This window comes from Martes martes (assembly GCF_963455335.1).
Source record: "Martes martes genome assembly, chromosome: 9".
In the NCBI taxonomy this organism is placed as follows: Eukaryota; Metazoa; Chordata; class Mammalia; order Carnivora; family Mustelidae; genus Martes; species Martes martes.
Genome location: NC_137896.1, coordinates 48301034 through 48319794, shown reverse-complemented (window position 1 = coordinate 48319794; position 18761 = coordinate 48301034). Strand labels below are relative to the sequence as shown.

Below are 18761 nucleotides of genomic sequence, written 5' to 3'. Positions count from 1 at the left end.
GGAGGTAGAAGTAGCAGGACTAAATAAAAATGATGATTATCATTTTCCCAGTATTTTTTCCAGTACTTTCTGGGTTCCAGAACTGTTTTAAGCATCAGACCTGAGTTACTTTATTTAAATACCACAGCCTGATTAGTTAGGAATTAATTTTGTTATTGTTATTTCTAACACTTTATTATGAAAAACTTCATAATTTGAGAAATTTCAAGCAGTACACCTATTGTGTACCTAGCACCCAGTTTCTACCCCTAAAGTTTTACAAAGCTGGTTTTTATCCCATGTGATTTGTGTATCCATCCCTCTGGGGTTGGTCCATCTTATGTTTCGGATGCATTTCAGCAGCATAGCATTAACTGGAGTTCATTGTGTGTTTATTTTCTCTCTTTTTATGTGAAATCTATGCCATAAAATGCACAAGTGTACATTGGCTCAGTTTTGATCAATGTGTATACCTGTGTAATTCAAATCCTTATTGAGATAGAGTAATGACCCTGTCCCAGAGGATTCCTGTGCTCCTTCTCAGTCACTATCCCTACCCTTCCCAAGCAATCACTGTTCTGATTTTTTCCCAAATAGGTTGTCAAAGTCTTATCTTAGAGGTAAAGAGGGGAGTGGATCTCCTTTCCCTCCTAGGGCTGCAGAATGTTTCTGAGGAGGCATGTTCCTGGAGCATCGTTGTAGAGCTCGTCATGGGGACCAACAACTTCCGCCCAGCAACCCTAGTGACACCTCCATCCAGAATCTCCACTGCTCACCTCATGTCTGGGCAGGCACACGTGCACACACATGCACACACATGGTTGTGCACTCACACACATACATTTTTGGCTTGCTCATTTTCCAGGTGCATTTCTGTAACGTGCTCATTGTGTTTGGGATCCATCCTGGAAACACTCTCTCAGGTGGCAATTAGGGCCCTGCCACCTGCTCTGGGACATGTGCCCTGTGTTGTCTGTGGGTGGACTCCACTATTCTGATGACTGGCACATATTTCTAACCTCATCTCCCTTGGGCAGGGGAGGCCTGGCAGGATAGGCTTTGGGAACCCTGGGGAAGCCCCATGTCCTTGCCTGCCCCACTGGTTCCTTCCCTCTGTGACATCTGTTGGCACTGGTACCAAGGAGTGCCCTGCCAGATGGGCCAGGAAGCTGCAGGAGTGCACTCCACAGTGCAGGTGGGCCCTGAGCTGGCCATGGGGCTCTGGGAGGAGGAGGCATCAACAGCCATGACTCTGCCAGGCAGAGGGCAGCCTGAGTCCCTAGCCTGGAAGCAGGGGCAGAGGTCTGCCCCAGCCCAATTTCTATCCTACTGCTGCCCAGAGAAGTTATTTATGTTCAGAGCCAGCCTGAGAAAGCTGTTCTGTCCTAGGAAACAAGCAGACTACAAGCCCTCCTGCTCCCCTGAGGCCTCCGCGGGCAGTAGCTGTAGAGGCCAGGCAGGGACAGATAACTTGGGTGGCTCCCCGAGGCTGTGTAGCCAGATAGCATCTTGGATGCAGCTCCTTCCAACAGTCCATATGTGCTTTTCCAGCACAGTGTCTTTCTAGAAGATTGTCCTTCAACTCTAGTTCAAGTAGACAGAGTCTAGAGGCCCTTGGGGATGAGGATGTGGACAAAACACAAATCCCTGTCCTCAGAAGTTGATGGTGGGGTGCTGGGTAGATTCTTAGGCTTCTAGACTGCTGTCTGGAGCCTGGAGGTTTGGGCTAGGGATTTCTAAGCTGGGGATGGACACAGGACATGGAGTGGAGCAGATGGAAGCCCCGTGGCTGGTCTCAGCCTCTGGGCTGTATGTGGGTGCTCTGAAACATAGGTGACAGCAGGCTGTGGGGGTCTTCCTCTGAGTATTTACCAAGGCTCAGCTCATCTTGTGTCTGAGTGCTCCGAACAGAGGTCTGAACTTGAACTTGAGCTCAGAACTTAAGGCAAAGACCAAATTTGAGTCCTGTGACCTCGAGGCCTGTCACCCTACCATGTCCCCAGCTAAAGAATAAAGGACCAGATGAGAGGAGCACCATTCCAGCAGTAGCAGGCCTGGGTCAGTGCAGTAGTCAACAACCAGCACAGCACAACAGAGCCCAATACGCACAGGCCACACCATAAAGGGCCCGTGTTGTCTTAAATGTGCCTACAGCATGAACTGAGTATAGTTTTCACTATGGGTCAAGCCCCTGGAGAGGCCGATCTCTGTGGCTGTTCCATTTTCTTTCTGGTGGAAGGTGTGCACCGTGAGGAAGCCCTGTCTGGAGGAGCAGAAGGGATGTCAGGTCTCCTTCTATCCTGCCTGCCTCAGAAGCCCTGGGTGGGCGTAGAGGGGCCGGCTTTCTTCTGGGCATGCTGGGGCCAGGCACTGAGTGTTACTGTTTTCTCATCTGCAAAATGAAAACTTGCTTCTCCTCTGTGGGATGGCCAAGTGTGGAGCAGCACCTAGGTGATGAAAGTCCAGAATAGGGTCTAGAAGACGAGGATTTGGGTTTGAGGAGGGTAGGGCATGGGGCTGCTCTGTGGCTGCTGGGGCTGGGAGCTGTTAGGGTGGTGTTTTCAGAGCAGGGACTTGAGCTCCGGAGAACAATCTCTGGTCAGCTAAAAAGCAGCCCTTCTCCCTCTTGCGGGCCTGACCCTTGTTACTTGCTCTTCTCCTTGGCCCCAAATTAATTACTTTAATGAGCAAACTCCTTTATTAAAATAAAAAGGGCAGTTGAAAGGAAGGATCCTTAATGGGCCTAATGAGGTTGATGGGCAGGTTGCTTTGGAGTAAAATAGCCCCATGATCTGTGAGGTTTCCCATGGCAAGGGCCATTTGCCAGGCAGGGCAAAGTCAGTTTGCTCCGTGGGCTCCCCCGAGTTGGGGGAGGAGAGGCCCAGGCCCTTGGCTCATGTGCAGTGTCCTGGCTTCCCTGACTAAGAGGAGGGAGGTACCCTGAGTACACCCTTTCCCCTGCTGACCTCTGAGTAACTGTGATTGCAAAACTTGGTCGGGAATGTGCCTGCCGACTGCCAGGAACTGGTGGAAACCCTGGGTCCCCTGGATTGTGCGCTTACATTTCCTTAAGACTTTGGATCTAGATGTTGAAACTGGGAAGTGTTTTGCATCTTTCTATACATGATCTCTTATTGTTCTTGTCCTTCTTTTGGATCAGCTAAGTCTTTTGGAATTTCATATTTTAGAACAGCCAGATCTTGGGACTGCAGCAGGAATGATCCACTCTGAGAGTGTCCATGGCCAGGGAAACCTCCTTGATGGGGATCCTTCTGAGAATTTTCTGGGGGCAAACACTGGCAGAAATTTACTTCTAGGAGCACGCGTAAGCGGACACCTGCCTTTGAGCTGGATCTCTATTTTTGTGGACCCTCTTCTGCATGCAGGGGCTGTTGGGGAATGGGTGGGTTGTGGGAGGTGGCAGGGCAAGGCCTGGTAAGGGCACAGTGGACACCTGGGGTGGGAGTGGGGGAGGGTAGCTGGTGCCTGAAGGGTGGGGCTGGGGAGGAGCTCTTTGCCTCAGTAGTGGGGACAAGATTTCCTGCCACAGCTTGGTGGGGAGCCTTCTAGGACTAGGCGTTATTGTTCCTGTTTTCGTCCTATCTGCTTCGGAAGACTCAAGACTTTGGGATAAGCCTGACTCATAGGTTCACTGTGGGTAGCGCTTGGTGTCACGCTGCCCCGCCCCATGTTGGTTCTCATCCGGGCAGCACTGTGGGCACAGAGGGATGTGGTTGAACCTCCTCACCCGTCCAGATGTGCACATTGGGCCCTGGCTTGGGGGAAGTGCATCTTCATTCCTGCCCCCTCTCCCCACAAGTGTCCATTTCTTTCTCCCTTGCTTGGTGGACACAGAAGGAAAGTGTTGCTGTGAGGTTAGACCCACTGTCTGATGCAGAGTTTAAAAATCTATACACAGCTATGGTATGCATGTGTGCCACTGTGCATGGCAGTCCCCAGCAGGGCAGCCCGTGCAGTGCTGACATCTAGGCATCCAGTCTTGGGCAGGGCTGAGAAGAGGTCCTAGTGGGAGAGTGGCATATGTGTGTGCCCAGGGCAGCCCCTTCCCGCACTCAGCCCACATCCAGCCCCCAGCGCCAGCCAGGCTGGACTCATCTGTCCACTGCCTACCTGGAACAAAGGACACCAGCAACAGCTCCTGGGAAAGTTGTTGGTGACCATCCTGCATACCAGGCTGGGAATGGGAACGGGGTGTCCCAGCCCTCTGTCCTCCAGGAGTCAGACCTGACCCTGCTATCTGGGGGCAGTCCCTGGCTGACTAGGCAGTTGCTGACACTGATGCTTGTAGCTCACATGCATGCTCATACTTGGTTTTAAAGCCCAGGACCTGATGCCCATTGAGCTTCTGGGCTCCTCAAGCTTACCCAGCTGGAAAGGTCAGAAATGGGGTTAGAGTTCAGCTTTGATTGGCTTTAGCCAGTGCACTGAGGAATCTGAGAGGGAGGAGGTGACTCTGTAAACGGGACCCCTCCTGCTTGGCAGCACTAACTGTGACAGGCCAGGTGCCTGGGGGTTCCTCGTGGTTCCTGGAGGTGTATGTAGAGGGTAAACTCTGCTGTGTGCAGACAATAGCCCTTTAGTGACCAGGACCCTGTGTTCCCACTGTCTGTCCACACTTCCTGCTTAAGCAGACACACAGTAAGTGCTAACATCAGCTGGGAAGGAGAAGGCTTCTCGGTGCCAGCAGGCTCTAGGTGGCCTTGAAGCAGGACAAGGGTCAGCTGCAGAAGAAGGTGGGGCCAAGGGCTGGGGAGTCCTGCTGTGACCGTGGAACAGCGAGGAGCAGGAAGCAGAATGTTTAATGGGCGCTCTGGGCCTTGGAGCACCTTCCAAGTTCAGGGTCGGGGACGCCGTGTGTGCCAGAAGAAAGGATGACAAGAGGGTGCTGGCTACTTCTCAGAAAGGGGCTGCCTGGCCTGACACTCCTTCATCCTTCATTCTTTGTGCTGGCCCTGCCCAAGATTGTCTTGCCCCTGATCTGAATGTGGTAATAGCAGCGGGTCAGGTTGGGTGAGAGGCTTGATGATTTCCCATCAACAAGTCCAGAGAAACTTCCTCTGAAAGACTTGAGTGAGGTTTTCGAGTCATTGGCAGGTTTTTGAGTCATCTGGACCGACCCATCCCCATTCTCCCTGCTGGTTTCGCTTGACTGGGTTAATGAGGCGACAAGGACTTGGAATTTGAATTCCCCGGGGTCTCCACACATCAGTGATATGTCACTCTGGTAGCATCTAAAGCAGGGATTGCCTGTGCAGGGTGTGCCTGAGTCCCCAGAGAGGTTCCCAACAATGAACCTCAGCCGTGCCAAGTCAGGATCTCCTCAGGGGGTCAGGGACTTTACTCGGAAATATATCTCCAGTAACACAGCTGCCTGCCCTGGTCAGAGGGGCTGGGTCTGTCAGGAATCAGCTGTAAACAAAGGAAGTCAGTACCACTCTTTTAAGCAGAAAGAGAGCTGACAGAGTGCTAAGAGAGCCTCTGAGTGGACTTCCAGCACCTACCCTGGCACAAGAATGGAGACCCCACAGGCTCCACCGAGTGCTCAGAACACACCACTGTGCCTCCAGTCCCAGCCATGAAACCACAGTTTTGCTGGCTCAGCTGCTCAGCTTTCTCCCAACATCTTTACAACAAGTGGAATCTCTCCAGGAAAACCCAAGTCCCTCCCGAGCTGCAGCAAAGCACAATCCACTGTGCAACTGCTCCCCATGTGCAGATGCCTGGTGCAACCTGAGTCACACGCAGAAGCCCAGATGGGAGGTGTCTGAGGCAGCCGGTGGCAGGCTGAGGAGGCCGGAACAGAGGCCGACGGAGAGAATGGCATGGCGACCACAGGCGAGTCTATGCGGGGTGGGTTTATGGACCCAGATTCTGCTCAGATTCCTGGGTTGTTGACTGTGACAGTACGAGGACCAGGCCTGTCACTGCCCAGATCCCAGGCCACTCAGGTGGGGCCTGGTGGTCATTCCTCCTGGGGCAAGTGACCAAACCCTCAGAGTCACTCCTCTGTGCACCACAGCTGTTCAAGGTCTGCTCTAACAAACAGGCTCTGATCTTCACCCTGTCACTCACTCAGCCCTTCCAACGTAAGCCCATCTAGATGTGGATTAATCACAGGCCAGGCCATTTTCCAAAAGGGACGTCTCCTATCCTTACATTATAAACTTGCTAGTTTTCTGGACCTTATGACAAAATTGTGGGACAGTTTTCCAGTCTAATGTTCTACATGAGGAGGTCTTTGGCATGTTACCAGCTGGTGGAGATGGGGGTGCTTTTGTGGAACTGCAAAGGGCATTCCTCAGAAGGGGTACAGGACCTGGTATGTCCTCCAGCATCCTGGGGCAGGTGCCTTCAAAGCAGGGCTGAACTGCTCAGCCTTCTGCAGCGGCCCGGGTGATGGGGCTGCCATGGACCATATGTGCATAGGAGGAGAGCCGCAGGGAGCCCAGTTTTGGAATTCACACAGAACGCAGTGCCTTAAACCCAGGATAGGGGAGCCCTGTGGCCTGGTAAAGGAGATAGCTTGAGTGGAATGAATGGGGTGTGCCCTTTGTTCCTCCCCTTCCTTCCGGAGGAACAATTTAAATTTCTATTAGCAATTATTTGTCTATTAAATGCATGATTATTAAGTAAAATGAGTTAAATAAGTAAATAACAATTATTGTTTTTATGAAGGAAAGAGTTGAAGTAAGCTGTAAGGACAGCCTCAATGGGAGGTCACAGGAAGCTTTTGGGGTGCTGAGGGCTCATGACGTTGGTTCTGCTGTCACAGGGCTCGTCTTCCCAGTCCCTTGCTCGTTTGGTCAGTGAGTCATGTTGGTAGCTGGAAATCCTCCACCGGGGGAATATTAATACCACAGTAATTGGCAAATGCTATAAATCAGGGCTTCCCCCCCCCACCGGGAAAATTGGTTGTTAACCATTAGGCAGCACAATAGTCCGCTTCACGGGTCCCATGTTTTTTTTAGCAGTTTCTCCGAGTTGCTACCAGAGGCCAGGAAATCAACTTGGGCCTGAGGCAGTTGTACCAAATTCTTCCTTCTTCCGGAAGGAAGCCTCCAGATTCCCACTGCATAGCCTTCAGATTCCCACCGGTTTCCTTGCTTGTTTCCTCTGCGTGCTAATGTGGAATGATCTGTGGACTCGCGGTGAAGCCTGGAAATAGAACAGCCCCAACTCATGTCTGGTCTAAAGCTGGCCACCCTGTACACTGTTGTTGCCCCTGCTGCTCAGTGGACTCGTGTGGAGCACTGTGGGAAGACCCACCAGGCCACATGTGGGACAGGTCACGCTGGAGTGGGGCCCGAGAAACATCCCAATAGCTTTTTTCTTTTCTTTTCTTTTTTTTTTTTTTTTTTTGACGAGGGAAAAAGGATTGTTTTTAGAAAGTTAAAACCTACATCCTGTTCCTGATTCCACCAGAGAAGGGACACCACTTATGTGGCTTTCCTTGGGAGGTAAACAAGCCTGACTGGCCAGTGGACGAGTGTCCTGCCAGGGCACCAGCTGTTTTCTGGACCAGTGTCCAGGACCAGAGTCCACCAGCACATTCTTGTACAGGGCTACCAGCCTGGCCTCTCACTCCCTCAGGGTCGGGAGCCGGACGCCGGATCTGGAAAGGAAGAGCTTCTCTTCTGGAGACAAGATGTGGCTGGAGGCCAAGTGCTGAGGTCTGAGGGGAATTCAGGCATTAATTAGGACAGAGGTTTTTTCAAGTCTGACCATTACCTCCATTCCACAGGGGTTTGTCTAGAGGCTGACTGAATGTAAGGCTTTGTCAGAGCAGGAGAAAAAGAGTTTGGGTGAATGTTTCGACCTGGATATGCCTAGTAAGTGTATCCTGGGGCAGGTGGTCCTGAATGTGCAGCCAAACATGGACTCCTGAAGGAAAAAGCCACCCCCAACTCCTCCTCTCTCCTGTTCTCCTCTATCCTGATTGCAAGATGTAACTTGCATGTAACTAGAGGGAGCCAGCTTTGAACATTTCTCGTGCTAATTTTCCTTTTGAACAAGGTCAGCCTCAAGTTCAGAGTTTTTAGTTTATTCTTAAAAATGAATGTACATTAAAACAAAACAAAACAAAACAAAAAACCTACCCTCCCCCAAATGTTACATACATACAGAGTTGGTGGGTGGCAGAAATCATGAAATTTGAGAAGGTTTGCCGTGGAAAACCGGCTGTCCTGACATTGAGGGCTTTGGGAGGAACTGCTTAAAAGCAGGACCCTTGGAACCAGGCCTGGGTTTGAATCCTTCCCTGACCATTTCGGGAAGTCAGTTAAGTTCTGTTTGCCTTAGCTTCCTTATCTGAGAAGTGGAGGTTGGGGGAAGGGATGGCAGCTCATACCATGAGCTGTTGTGAAGGGTAAATGTGTGTGTGCAGTCAGAGCAGTCCTGGGCACAGGACATTTACTGAATAGCTGTTACTGTTGTTCCATGGGAAGGAAATGTGAACGGGGTGATGGGTAGGAAGGAAGGGGTGTTCTGGATGCCAGCATGTGGGGTTTGGGAAGGAACCAGAAGGTGGTCCTGGCTGGCCACGGAGAGGAGGTTCCCTGTACTCACAGTGGGTGGCAAGTGTGGCTGCAGAAGGTGCGATGGCTTGTGGATATGGTGGAGACACGGTGGGTGACAGACAGGTGAGGTCCTCAGAGCATGGCACCTCCAGCCTCTCGGAACCAATGTCCATGGGCTGAGTTCCTGCAACCTGCAGGCCAGTGGCAATGCGCGCTGTGTGTGATGTATCCTTCTCAGATCCGCTGACCCCCTCAGGGTGAGGACTTGTGTCAGCACCTACTGGGGGAGCACACGGCAGGTAGGCTATGCAGATGAGGGCTTCACAAGGCTTTTGAGTACCGTGAGCCAATGACACAGCGACTTATACCAAAGCAAACTGGCATTTTCGTTCTTCCTCCTGGCAAGAGGCATTTGAGGAACCATAATTATAGCTACTGTTTTATAGGATGCTTTCATATGTGCGTGAGACTTCATGTATGGTCCTTGTCTTAGTCTGTTGGGGCTACTGTAACAAAACACCATATCCTGGGTATCTTATAAACAACAGAAATTCATTTCTCACAGTCCAAGAAGTCCAAGATCAAGGCAGCAGCGTGGTCACATTCCACTGAGGACCTTCTTCCTGAGTTACAGCCACTCCCCTCTTGCTCTGTCCTCACATGGTGGGAAGGGTGAGGGAGCTCTGTGGGATCTGTTCTATAAGACCATTGACCCTATTCTTGAGGGTGCCACCCTCATGACCTAATCACCTCCCAAATGCCCTATCTCCTAAACCATCACCTTTGGGGTTACAATTTCCAAGTAGGAACTTGGGAACACACACCTCAGACCACAGCAGTCTCACAAACACCTTGGTAGTGGGCTCTGTTATTAGGCTGCTGCAGACAGGACTGACAAGGCCCCGGGTGTGCAGAGAACTGTGGTGGGGACCTGTCTCTTATCAGATGTAGTTTGCCTTCCAACAATACACTCTCCCGACATAAACTTTGCAGGTCCAATACTTTCCATAAACTATAGGATAGACTCAAGGAAAATATAATTATTTAATTTATTTTTTAGATAGATAGATGAGGAGGGGCAGTGGCTGGAGAGCCAGAGGGAGAGGGAGGAAAAGAATCCTCAAGCAGATTCCCTGAGCACAGACCCTGGTATGGGGCTCAATCTCACAATCCCGAGATCACGACCTGAGCTGAAATCGAGAGTCAGGCGTTCAGCTGATTGAGCCACCCTGAAAATACACTTCTGTAGGGAGGGTAGAAAACATGCAGCTCTAATCTCCTCAGTTTCACTGGTTGACTTTATGTCACCAGTGGCAATTCAGCTATTGTTTCTTGAAAACCCTGTATCTGGGGCCTTCCTTGGCAAATTGCAGTTTTGGGAATTTTACATCTGTAAGTGTGGCTACTACTTTATATTCCATTGCAGCTCCTCTTTACTCAAGGTCATGGTCATGAAATCAAATAATGATGTATAAGGAATTTTATACTTGATTTATGAACCCATTCAGCTAAATTTCCTGGGCCTCTATTCTCCCAGTATTCATGAGCAGAAGAGTGAGCAAATTTTATCATCATCAGTTCAGGGTTAGTGGCTACAATAATGTCAGGGTCAGAGGAGTCTGTCTGGAGGGAAGGAGTTTGTCCCTAGACCTGGTTCTGAGACACAATTCATGAGGCATCGACGTGTCCTGCTTATCCCTCCACACAAGCCCCATGTGAGAAAAGGGCCCTCCTGCTTTGTTCTGCTTCCTTTTCTTCTCTTACTACCCGATCTTCCAGAAGTGACTTGCTGAAGAAAATGCTGAACTGCAGAACAGCAGCTGAGTGCCCTTTCAAGTTCTGCATCTAGATCCTGGAGTCGACCCCTCCTCTCCGTCAGCACCCAGGCTTGGAGGAGAGCAGGAAAAGTATAGACATGATAACCTGGGTTTATTTCCCTTATTGGCAAAAGAGACTGAGAAGTACCTCTGGGTGCTTTATCAGTTGGAGCGGTCCTTCTCACTTGCTGTCAGAGGAGTAGGACAATTCCCTGCCTGTATAATGCTGATGGGCTGGTCAGCCTCACCCTCTCTCCCTGCAGGGAGATGGAAGGCGTCTGCAGAGTGGACAGGCACTCACAGTGAGAGCATAGGCCTGAGGAGTCCTGCACCTGCCAGAGCCCTTGTCGTTTCTCACTTATCTGCTGCTCCCATTCATTCCACAAATATTTACTGAGCCTTCTATGAACTAGGCTCAGCTGTAGGTCCTAGGAAGAAGGGAGTAACCCCCAAATCCCCGCCCAATTAAAGCTTGTACTTAGTGGGATAGATGGACAATGGAGGTGGTATTTATTTAATGAACACTAAGAGCCAGTGTAATTGTGGGAAGTGAGCAAATCATGCATTCTCAATTTGTTTATTTCTTAAATACAAAACACGCACGTACACACACACACACACACACACACACACACACACACACACGGCCTATCTTGCTTCCCTGGGCTGTCATTGGGAAATGCTAGGACATAAAGATATTTTCCATGAAAAAAAAAAAAAAAGCTTTAATTAGAATATAGATAAATAAATAAATCCCAATGTATTTATTCCTGTCTTTCTTCAGAACTTGATTTCCAATTGTGTCCTGTTTTGGACTAAGTTGGTCCAGGGGGCTTTATACTGGCTGAGACATTGGCAGGTGTCATGTTGGTTACAAATACTTGAGATCAGATTATGTCTTTAGCATTGGATAAACATTGGATAGCATTGAATAAACATTGCTTAATAGTTGGCTATAGAAAGTCTTCTCCCTTCCCCAAGGCCAGTTAGCAGTTACTAACACCATGCCAAATTTATGTGTTTGTGCACATTATTTGCATATGTTCATATTTAAGGTTTAGGCCTGAAGAGTCTACATTGCAGACAAACTTAGATATCTTGGTCAATACCAGGATAACAAATGTTACTTTTCTCTTTGCACTTGAAAATATAACACTAACTTCAGTAAGATCATTTCTCAGAAAGCTGAAAGCTGCTATCTGTTGGGAACACCCTGTCAGTATAAGGAAGCTAGTATTTCCTGCAGTGGCAATCTGAAGCACCAGCCTCCAAGTGGCTGCATTATCTTTTTGATACAGAAACAGTTCCTGGGAGTCTCTGAGAAGTCACAAATATCCAAGCACATGCTTTTGGACAGTTTTTGAATATGTGGAATGATAGGATCACTCAAATAACACTTATTTTTCAATGACTTGAAGACCTAGGTTTGCTCACCTTATTTTCCAATGGCAAAAGTGTGGAGGAAATCAACATGTTCTTAATTTACATTATTAAGTGTAGAGTTGAGATCAAGGGTCTGGGTGCCGATATTCTGCTCTAGAGAGACACAGTGAGAATGTGGGGGTCAATTTGGTAACCTGGAGGTGTATCTATAGAGAATTCATGGGGTCATGGATGGTGGATGAGAGAACTTGGAGAAGAAAGGCTTCCTGGAGGTATGGAGGCTATTGAGAAATTTGAAGGGCTGCCATTGAATGAAAAACTAGATTTATTCAGATTTAAAGAGCTGAGGTACGACCAACATGTGGAATTCGTACAGCTACAGAACTTGGTCCAATTTTAGAAAGACTGTTTCTCTACTAAAATGACAAAGCAAGAGACAGCTCTATGAGGTGGCGACTTCCAGCAGTATGATTCTTAAGCAGAGGCTGGGCCACTGTGTATTTTTTTTTTTAAAGATTTTATTTATTTGACAGACAGAGATCACAAGTAGGCAGAGAGGCAGGCAGAGAGAGAGAAGGAAGCATGCTCCCTGTTGAGCAGAGAGCCCGATGTGGGACTCGATCCCAGGACCCTGGGATCATGACCTGAGCCGAAAGCAGAGGCTTTAACCCACTGAGCCATCCAGGTTCCCAAGGTTGGGCCACTGTGGACAAGAGTGTAGCAACAAGATTTCCAGACCCCAAGGCAGACTACACCATCTGACCTTCAAGGAGCCCTTTGATTTTGAGGTTTATGCCCTTGGCAGAGTGGACAGAAAGGGGAGCATGCCTGGAGATTTACCCAGAGCAAATTCTTTATCAGAAACTGCTCCCCTGGATGTAGCAGCAAGAGTCTGAGACCCACTGGACCCAGCTCCAGGTGCAGCACACAGTTGATGCCTCTCAATCCTCCAGGGAACCCATAGGTTGCCTCAGCTTAGTCTCCAGACCCTCTTCCAGGGCTATGGCTCAACTGTCCTACAGTAGAGGGGTGACTCATACTGCTGCTCCCTTGCTCCTCTTCACCACAACCAATCTGTCCAGAAAGTTCTCCCTGCTGCCCTCAGAGACTATTGCACCAAGGTGAGGTAAAAACGCCCTTCACACACTCATGCATGTGCCTTCACCTCTCTAGTCAGAACTGTGATCCTGTAGGACACTTTCACTCTCATCTCCACAGTGTCTGGATGGAATTTTTAGCATCTTGGGAATTCACCAGTCATGTGACTTTAGAATTTTTTTTTTAGAATTTAGATTTTTAGAATTTTAGAAAATGATGACAAAGAGATCTGATGGGAAAGATAATACCTATTGAATATTTGGCAGGGTCCTGGGTGGGTGATGCTTTTCACTAACATTTGTGACAGGTACACAAGTTGCATGGCACCTGCCATTTCTCAGGTGACTGCATGGTGGTTGAGAAAGGTAAGCTGCCATGTTTAATGCAGCCACTATAGAAAACTAACCCAGGCTCTTCTGTCTAGACAGTTCAGTTGTGTTTCTTGACTTCTGACTGATGCCTTTGGTCTACAGAGTAAGGACTGAATTTCATCACCATTGATGTGTAACACACATTTAAGCTTCCATCTCCCTGAGCCCTGCCCAGAGGCTTAAATTCTTAGCTATGAAAATGGTGCCTCCACTGGACTTGAGTTTCTCTCCTGCATTATTGACCATAGCTGCCTCTTCCATACTATCACGGGCTGTCCCAGCCTCCTTCCCTGGATTAGTATGGATGTTCCCGGGTTGTGGATTCCGGGGTTTGGCGCTGGGGTCTGTCAGGAAGTACGTTTTCTGTCAACATAAACTTAGGCAAGGAGTGGGTGAGGTACCACTGAATGGTGTCTTTGTCCTCCTGAAAGCTTTAAGCGGCGGATGAAATCCTGCAGAAGAGGCATGCTGGAGCCAGCCCGGGCGGGAGTTACTGGTCGCGAGGCCAAGTGCAGTCTGGAATTATGATCTGGTTCTCATCAGGTCTCCGTGCAGGATGGCTTTGGGAAGAAACAAAAGACCCCTTGAAGTCTGCCCGAAATGGGGCGTGTTCGTTTTTATTCCGCTGGTGTTTCTAGGCGGCCTCTTGCTGAGCTTGGCCTTTCGCAGGGCCCTTTCCTTGAGGACCTTTTGAACAGAGGGGAAGCAGGCACACGCTTGTACGGGGACTTGCGGAGCTCGGAGTGTCCAGTCTCTGGCCGCCACGGCCTGCATAAGTCGGCGCTGCCCCCCCGCCCCCACTCAGACCCGTCGGGGAGATGCAGAGCGGGTGCGGTTCGTTTGCTTGGCTGCCCCTTATTCCGTTTTACCCTGTTAGTTCTGTGATTAAATAAATTAAAATCAAATCCCAGGAAAAGCTGGTAAAATGATTGGTTATTTGCATAGTCCGGGGTCAGCGGGGCCATCCGCTGGAACCACAAGGAATGGAGTGTCTAGCTCCCCAGGTTGCTTTTCTCCACTCCCAGCTCCATTGCAGACAAGCGGGCGCTTTAAGGCGCATAGTCCCTGTTTCCGGAGTTGAGTGTCCTAGACTCTGATTGGGCGGGTTGGGTCACGTGTCAAGCCTTAGGCCAATCTGCTTCTCCAGAGAGATGCTGCATTCTGATTGGCAGGCAGAACCTCGTGATTAGTCCAGAAATGGAGGGAGGTCACGTGGACAGGAGAGGTTGGGTGTGGGTACCTCGCGGGCCCTGCATCTTCAAAGTGCCACGCCCATTCGGTGCCTGGCAGTGGAAAAAAGGAGGTGCTTTTATTCCCCGCCTTCCCTGCCTCTGGGTTGCAGGTGGGTCATCATCACGCGGCCGCCTTCGCTTCGACTCACCGTGGCTACACGGGGTTGGGAATCTGTTGCATGAGCTGGGGCCTCCCGGCTAGATCCTCGCTTGGTGCAACTGGGCTGTGCTGATTCAGAAAACGGGGCCTTACTTTACCCGCTAAGGGTCTTAAGAGATCATTTTTGGGGACGGACCTTAACGTTCGACTTCCGAGAAGTCTCAGGGATGTGGCGATGTAGGCTTTGGACCCCTGTGCTGTCTGAGAAGCCCAAGGACCGCCCTCTGACCACAGTAATGTGGCCATGAATCTCTGCTAGTACTGGCCTGCGAAGTTGGAAACATTATTTTCTGGAAAAGAACTTAACGTGCAACAAGCCTCTAAGTACCTACTATCTTCCGGGCCCTGGCTGGGTGTACAGTACTTACTGTTCGCAGAATTATGCTCCCCAAATCGCTCAGCATGTTGGCCCTTCACCATCTCTGATGGCCTTCTCTTCCTTGTACTTCAGGGAACTGCTGGAGACCACGTGCCGCCTGGCAAATATGCTGAAGAGACATGGCATCCGTCGAGGGGACCGTGTGGCCATCTACATGCCTGTTTCCCCACTGGCTGTGGCCGCAATGCTGGCCTGTGCCAGGATTGGAGCCGTCCACACCGTTGTCTTTGCTGGCTTTAGTGCAGAGTCCTTGGCTGGGAGGATCAATGATGGTGAGCGTATGGAAGGGAGGGAGAAACCTGGTGGCCCCTGGCCTTTGTTCCTTGGGGCCTGGCCATCAGGGACTTGGGAGTGGAGACAGACATTAATAAAAATCACACAGACGAATGACAGATGTCACCAGGGACAAGGACACGGCTGCATGAGCATTTGTTCTGTGAGCTGAGATCTGATGGCATTGGATTAATCAGGTGAAAAAGGAAGGCTTCAGCTGGAGGGAACAGTGTAGGTCTCTGCTGCCTCGTGGGAGGAGCACGACTCATGTAAGTGCTTGGAGGGGACTGGCATGGCTGTGGTGGAAGGGAGAAATGTGTAGGGTGACACGAGGCTGGGGATGTATGGGGAATGTCTCCCAGGTCAACAATTAGAAGTCTTCCATCATAGGGAAGGATGGGGCAGACCACTTCCAGAGGCCTGAGTCAGGTGTGGGGGCTTGTGGTGCATCTTTAAGGATTTCTATCTGCAGGTAGGTCAGAGTCTCCTGAACACTGTTCAGAACAATGTTGTCTCCCTCCTTTTTCTGGTGTGGGAGGGCTGGGTGTCTGGATGGTGACCCCATGTCTGTGAGGTCTGACCCCTGCTCAGTGAGATCCTAGAGAGCTCCTTGAGCTGGCTCACCAAGAAGGATGTGTGGGGGGGCCACTGGGAGTTCTTTGTGTCTCACCGAAGACTTGCCTTTGGCTAGTGAACAGAGTTCAAGGGCAGAGTTCTGACCTAGACCCTAGCTGACCACCTTCTTTAGGAGGGACTGAGAAGCCTTTCGGCTCCCTTTCTACATCTCTCCCTCCACTTTCAAGGGTTGGTGCTGTCACTCATTTCTCCTCTCTCTCAACTCTGTAGCACCTACCATGTGCCAGGTACTGTTCTAAGCACTTTGCAAAAGTCATTTCCTTTAATTTAACTAAACTAGTCTTCATAAATATGATAGGCGATAATACTCTCTCTATTTCTCCCTTCCCCTATTTTTATTACTGTTATAACCATCTTAAGGTATACAGGTCAGTGGCATTAAGCACATTCATAGTCTTGTGCAACCATCATCACTGTCTATTCCAGACCCTTTTTATTGCCCCAAATGGACTTCTCATACCCATTAAGCAGGCACTCCCTATTTCCCCCTCCATCCAGCTTCTGAGCAACCATTAATCTGCTTTCTGTGTCAGTGATTTGCCTATTCTGAGTAATTCATAGAATGAATTCATGTGATACGTCACCTTTTGTATATGTCTTCTGTGACCACTCACAGTGTTTTCAAGGTTCATCCGTGTTGTAGCATGTATCATTGTTTCATTTCCTTTTCTATGAATAAAATTTTACTGTGCGGGTATACCATGCTTTGTTTATCCATTCATCTGTTGATGGACATTTGACTTGTTAACACGTCTTGGCTATTTTGAATAGAGTTGCTGTGAACATTCACGAGAACGCCTTCTTCCAATTTTTCATACATATACCTAGGCATGGAATTGCTGGCACACATGGTGAATCTGTCTGTATTTAACTTAGCGAGGAACTGCAAACTGTTTTCCAAAGTTGCCGCTCTGTTTTACATTCCCAGCAGCAATGTATGAGGTTACCAGTTTCTCTGAATCCTCGTCAACCTTTGTTTCACTTAAAAAAAAAAAAAAATTATAACCATCCAATGTGTACGAAGTAGTATTTCATTGGGATTTGATCTCCTTTCTAATGACTAACATCACTGAGCATTTTTTCATGTGCTTCTCCGTTTGTATGTCTTAGGAGAATTGTCTACATAAGCTCTTTGTCCATTTTTTAAATTGTCGTTGGTGTTTTGGTTGGTTGAGTTGTAAGAGTTATCTCTATGTTCTGGATACTAAGCCTTTATTGGATTTATCATTTACAATTATTTTCTCCCATTCTGTGGGTTGTCTTCACTCTCTTAATAGTGTCTTTTGATGTACAAAAGTTTTTAATCGTGATAAAGTCTGGATCATCCTTTTTTTTTTTTCCTTTGCTTGTGATTTTGGTGTATTATTTAAGAATCTTTTGACAACTCCAGTGTGATGAAGATTTGCCTCCATGTTCACTTCTAAGAATTTTCTAGTCTTAGCTTTTACTAGGTCTTTGATCCATTTTGAGTTAATTTTTGTATATAGTGTGAGGTTCAACTTCATTCTTTTGCCAGTGGGTATCCAGTGGTACCAGCACCATTTGTTGAAGAGACTGTTTTTTTTCCCCCTCATCGAATGTCCTTGGCACTTTGTCAAAACTAATTTGCCATATAAGTTGAGGTGTATTGTTGGGTTCTGTATTTGGTTCCAATGATCTATATATCTGTCCTTGATTTTCTTTTTTTTTTTTTTAAGATTTTATTTATTTATCTGACAGAGAGAGATCACAAGTAGGCAGAGAGAGAAGGAGAAGCAGGCTCCCTGCTGAGCAGAGAACCCATGTCCTTGATTTTTCATGTTGTCAAACCGCTCTTTTCATTCCAGGAATAAACCCCACTTGGTCATGATGTGTAATCCTGTTAATATGCTACTGGCTATAGTTTGCTAACACTTTGTTGAGGATTTTTGCATCAGTATTCATGAAGGGTATTGGTCTATAGTTTTGTTATTTTTCCTGTGGTGTGTTCATCTGGCTTTGGTATCAGGGTAGTGCTGGCCACACAGAATTAGTTAGAATGTATTTCCTCCTGTGTAGTGTTTGGGCAGAGTTTGAGGAAGATTGATGTTAATTTGTCTTTAAATATTTGGTTGAATTCACCAGTGAGAACCATCTGGTCCTGGGCTATTCTTTGTTGGGAGTTTCTATTTTTGAAGATGAGGAAACTGAGGCACAGAGAGGTTAAGTGACTTGCCTAAGGTCACATTGCTGGTTAGTGACAGAGCCAGGATTTGAACCCAGGCATTCTGCCACCAGAGACCATGCTTTAACATTACACTAGGCTGGGGCACCTTGATGGCTCAGTCAGCTAAGTGTCTGCCTTCAGCTCAGGTCATAATTTCAGGGTTCTGGGATTGAGCCCCACATTGGACTCCCTGCTCAGCCGGGAGCCTGCTTCTTCCTCTCCTCCCTGCTCCTGCTGTCTCTTGTTAGCTGTGTCACTATCTCTGCCTCTTTCTCTCAAGTAAATAAATAAAATCTTAAAAAAATAAAACAAAACACATTACACTAGGCTGATCCTTTCCTTTGCTGAGGATATTATCATGGTTGCCAAGTGTTTCTGTTAAGATTCTTTGAAACAAGCTCAAAGCATTGGGCCCTGGAGATTTAGTAGCTGGATCCTGGAACAGGTCTCAGAACTTCAGGAATCCTATACAACAAGGCCACAGAAGGACAGGGGCCAGGCCAGCTCTGAGGTCCTCAGCAGATGAAACTGCTATAATTTTCTCTATACTTTGCCATTAAGAGATTCCACATCCAGCTGTTCAGGTGTCAGTCCATGGCAAGACTCTGTTGGGACAGGTATTTGCCTTCTCTTGGGTCAATAAGACGAGTGTCTGGTTATTTTTTGCTGTGTAACAAACTACTCTGAAACTTAGTGCTTAGAACAGTAAAT

At 48.5% G+C, this 18761-nt stretch overlaps 1 protein-coding gene across 1 annotated transcript in view; it reads left to right on the top strand.

Annotated features, from left to right (window-relative positions):
- ACSS1 (acyl-CoA synthetase short chain family member 1) overlaps positions 1 to 18761 on the top strand; it is a 61509-nt gene that overhangs the window by 13712 nt on the left and 29036 nt on the right. Inside the window, exon 3 of the mRNA XM_080813108.1 lies at positions 15029 to 15228. Within this exon, the coding sequence (XP_080669234.1) occupies positions 15029 to 15228 (200 nt within the window). The remainder of the gene's footprint in view (positions 1 to 15028; positions 15229 to 18761) is intronic.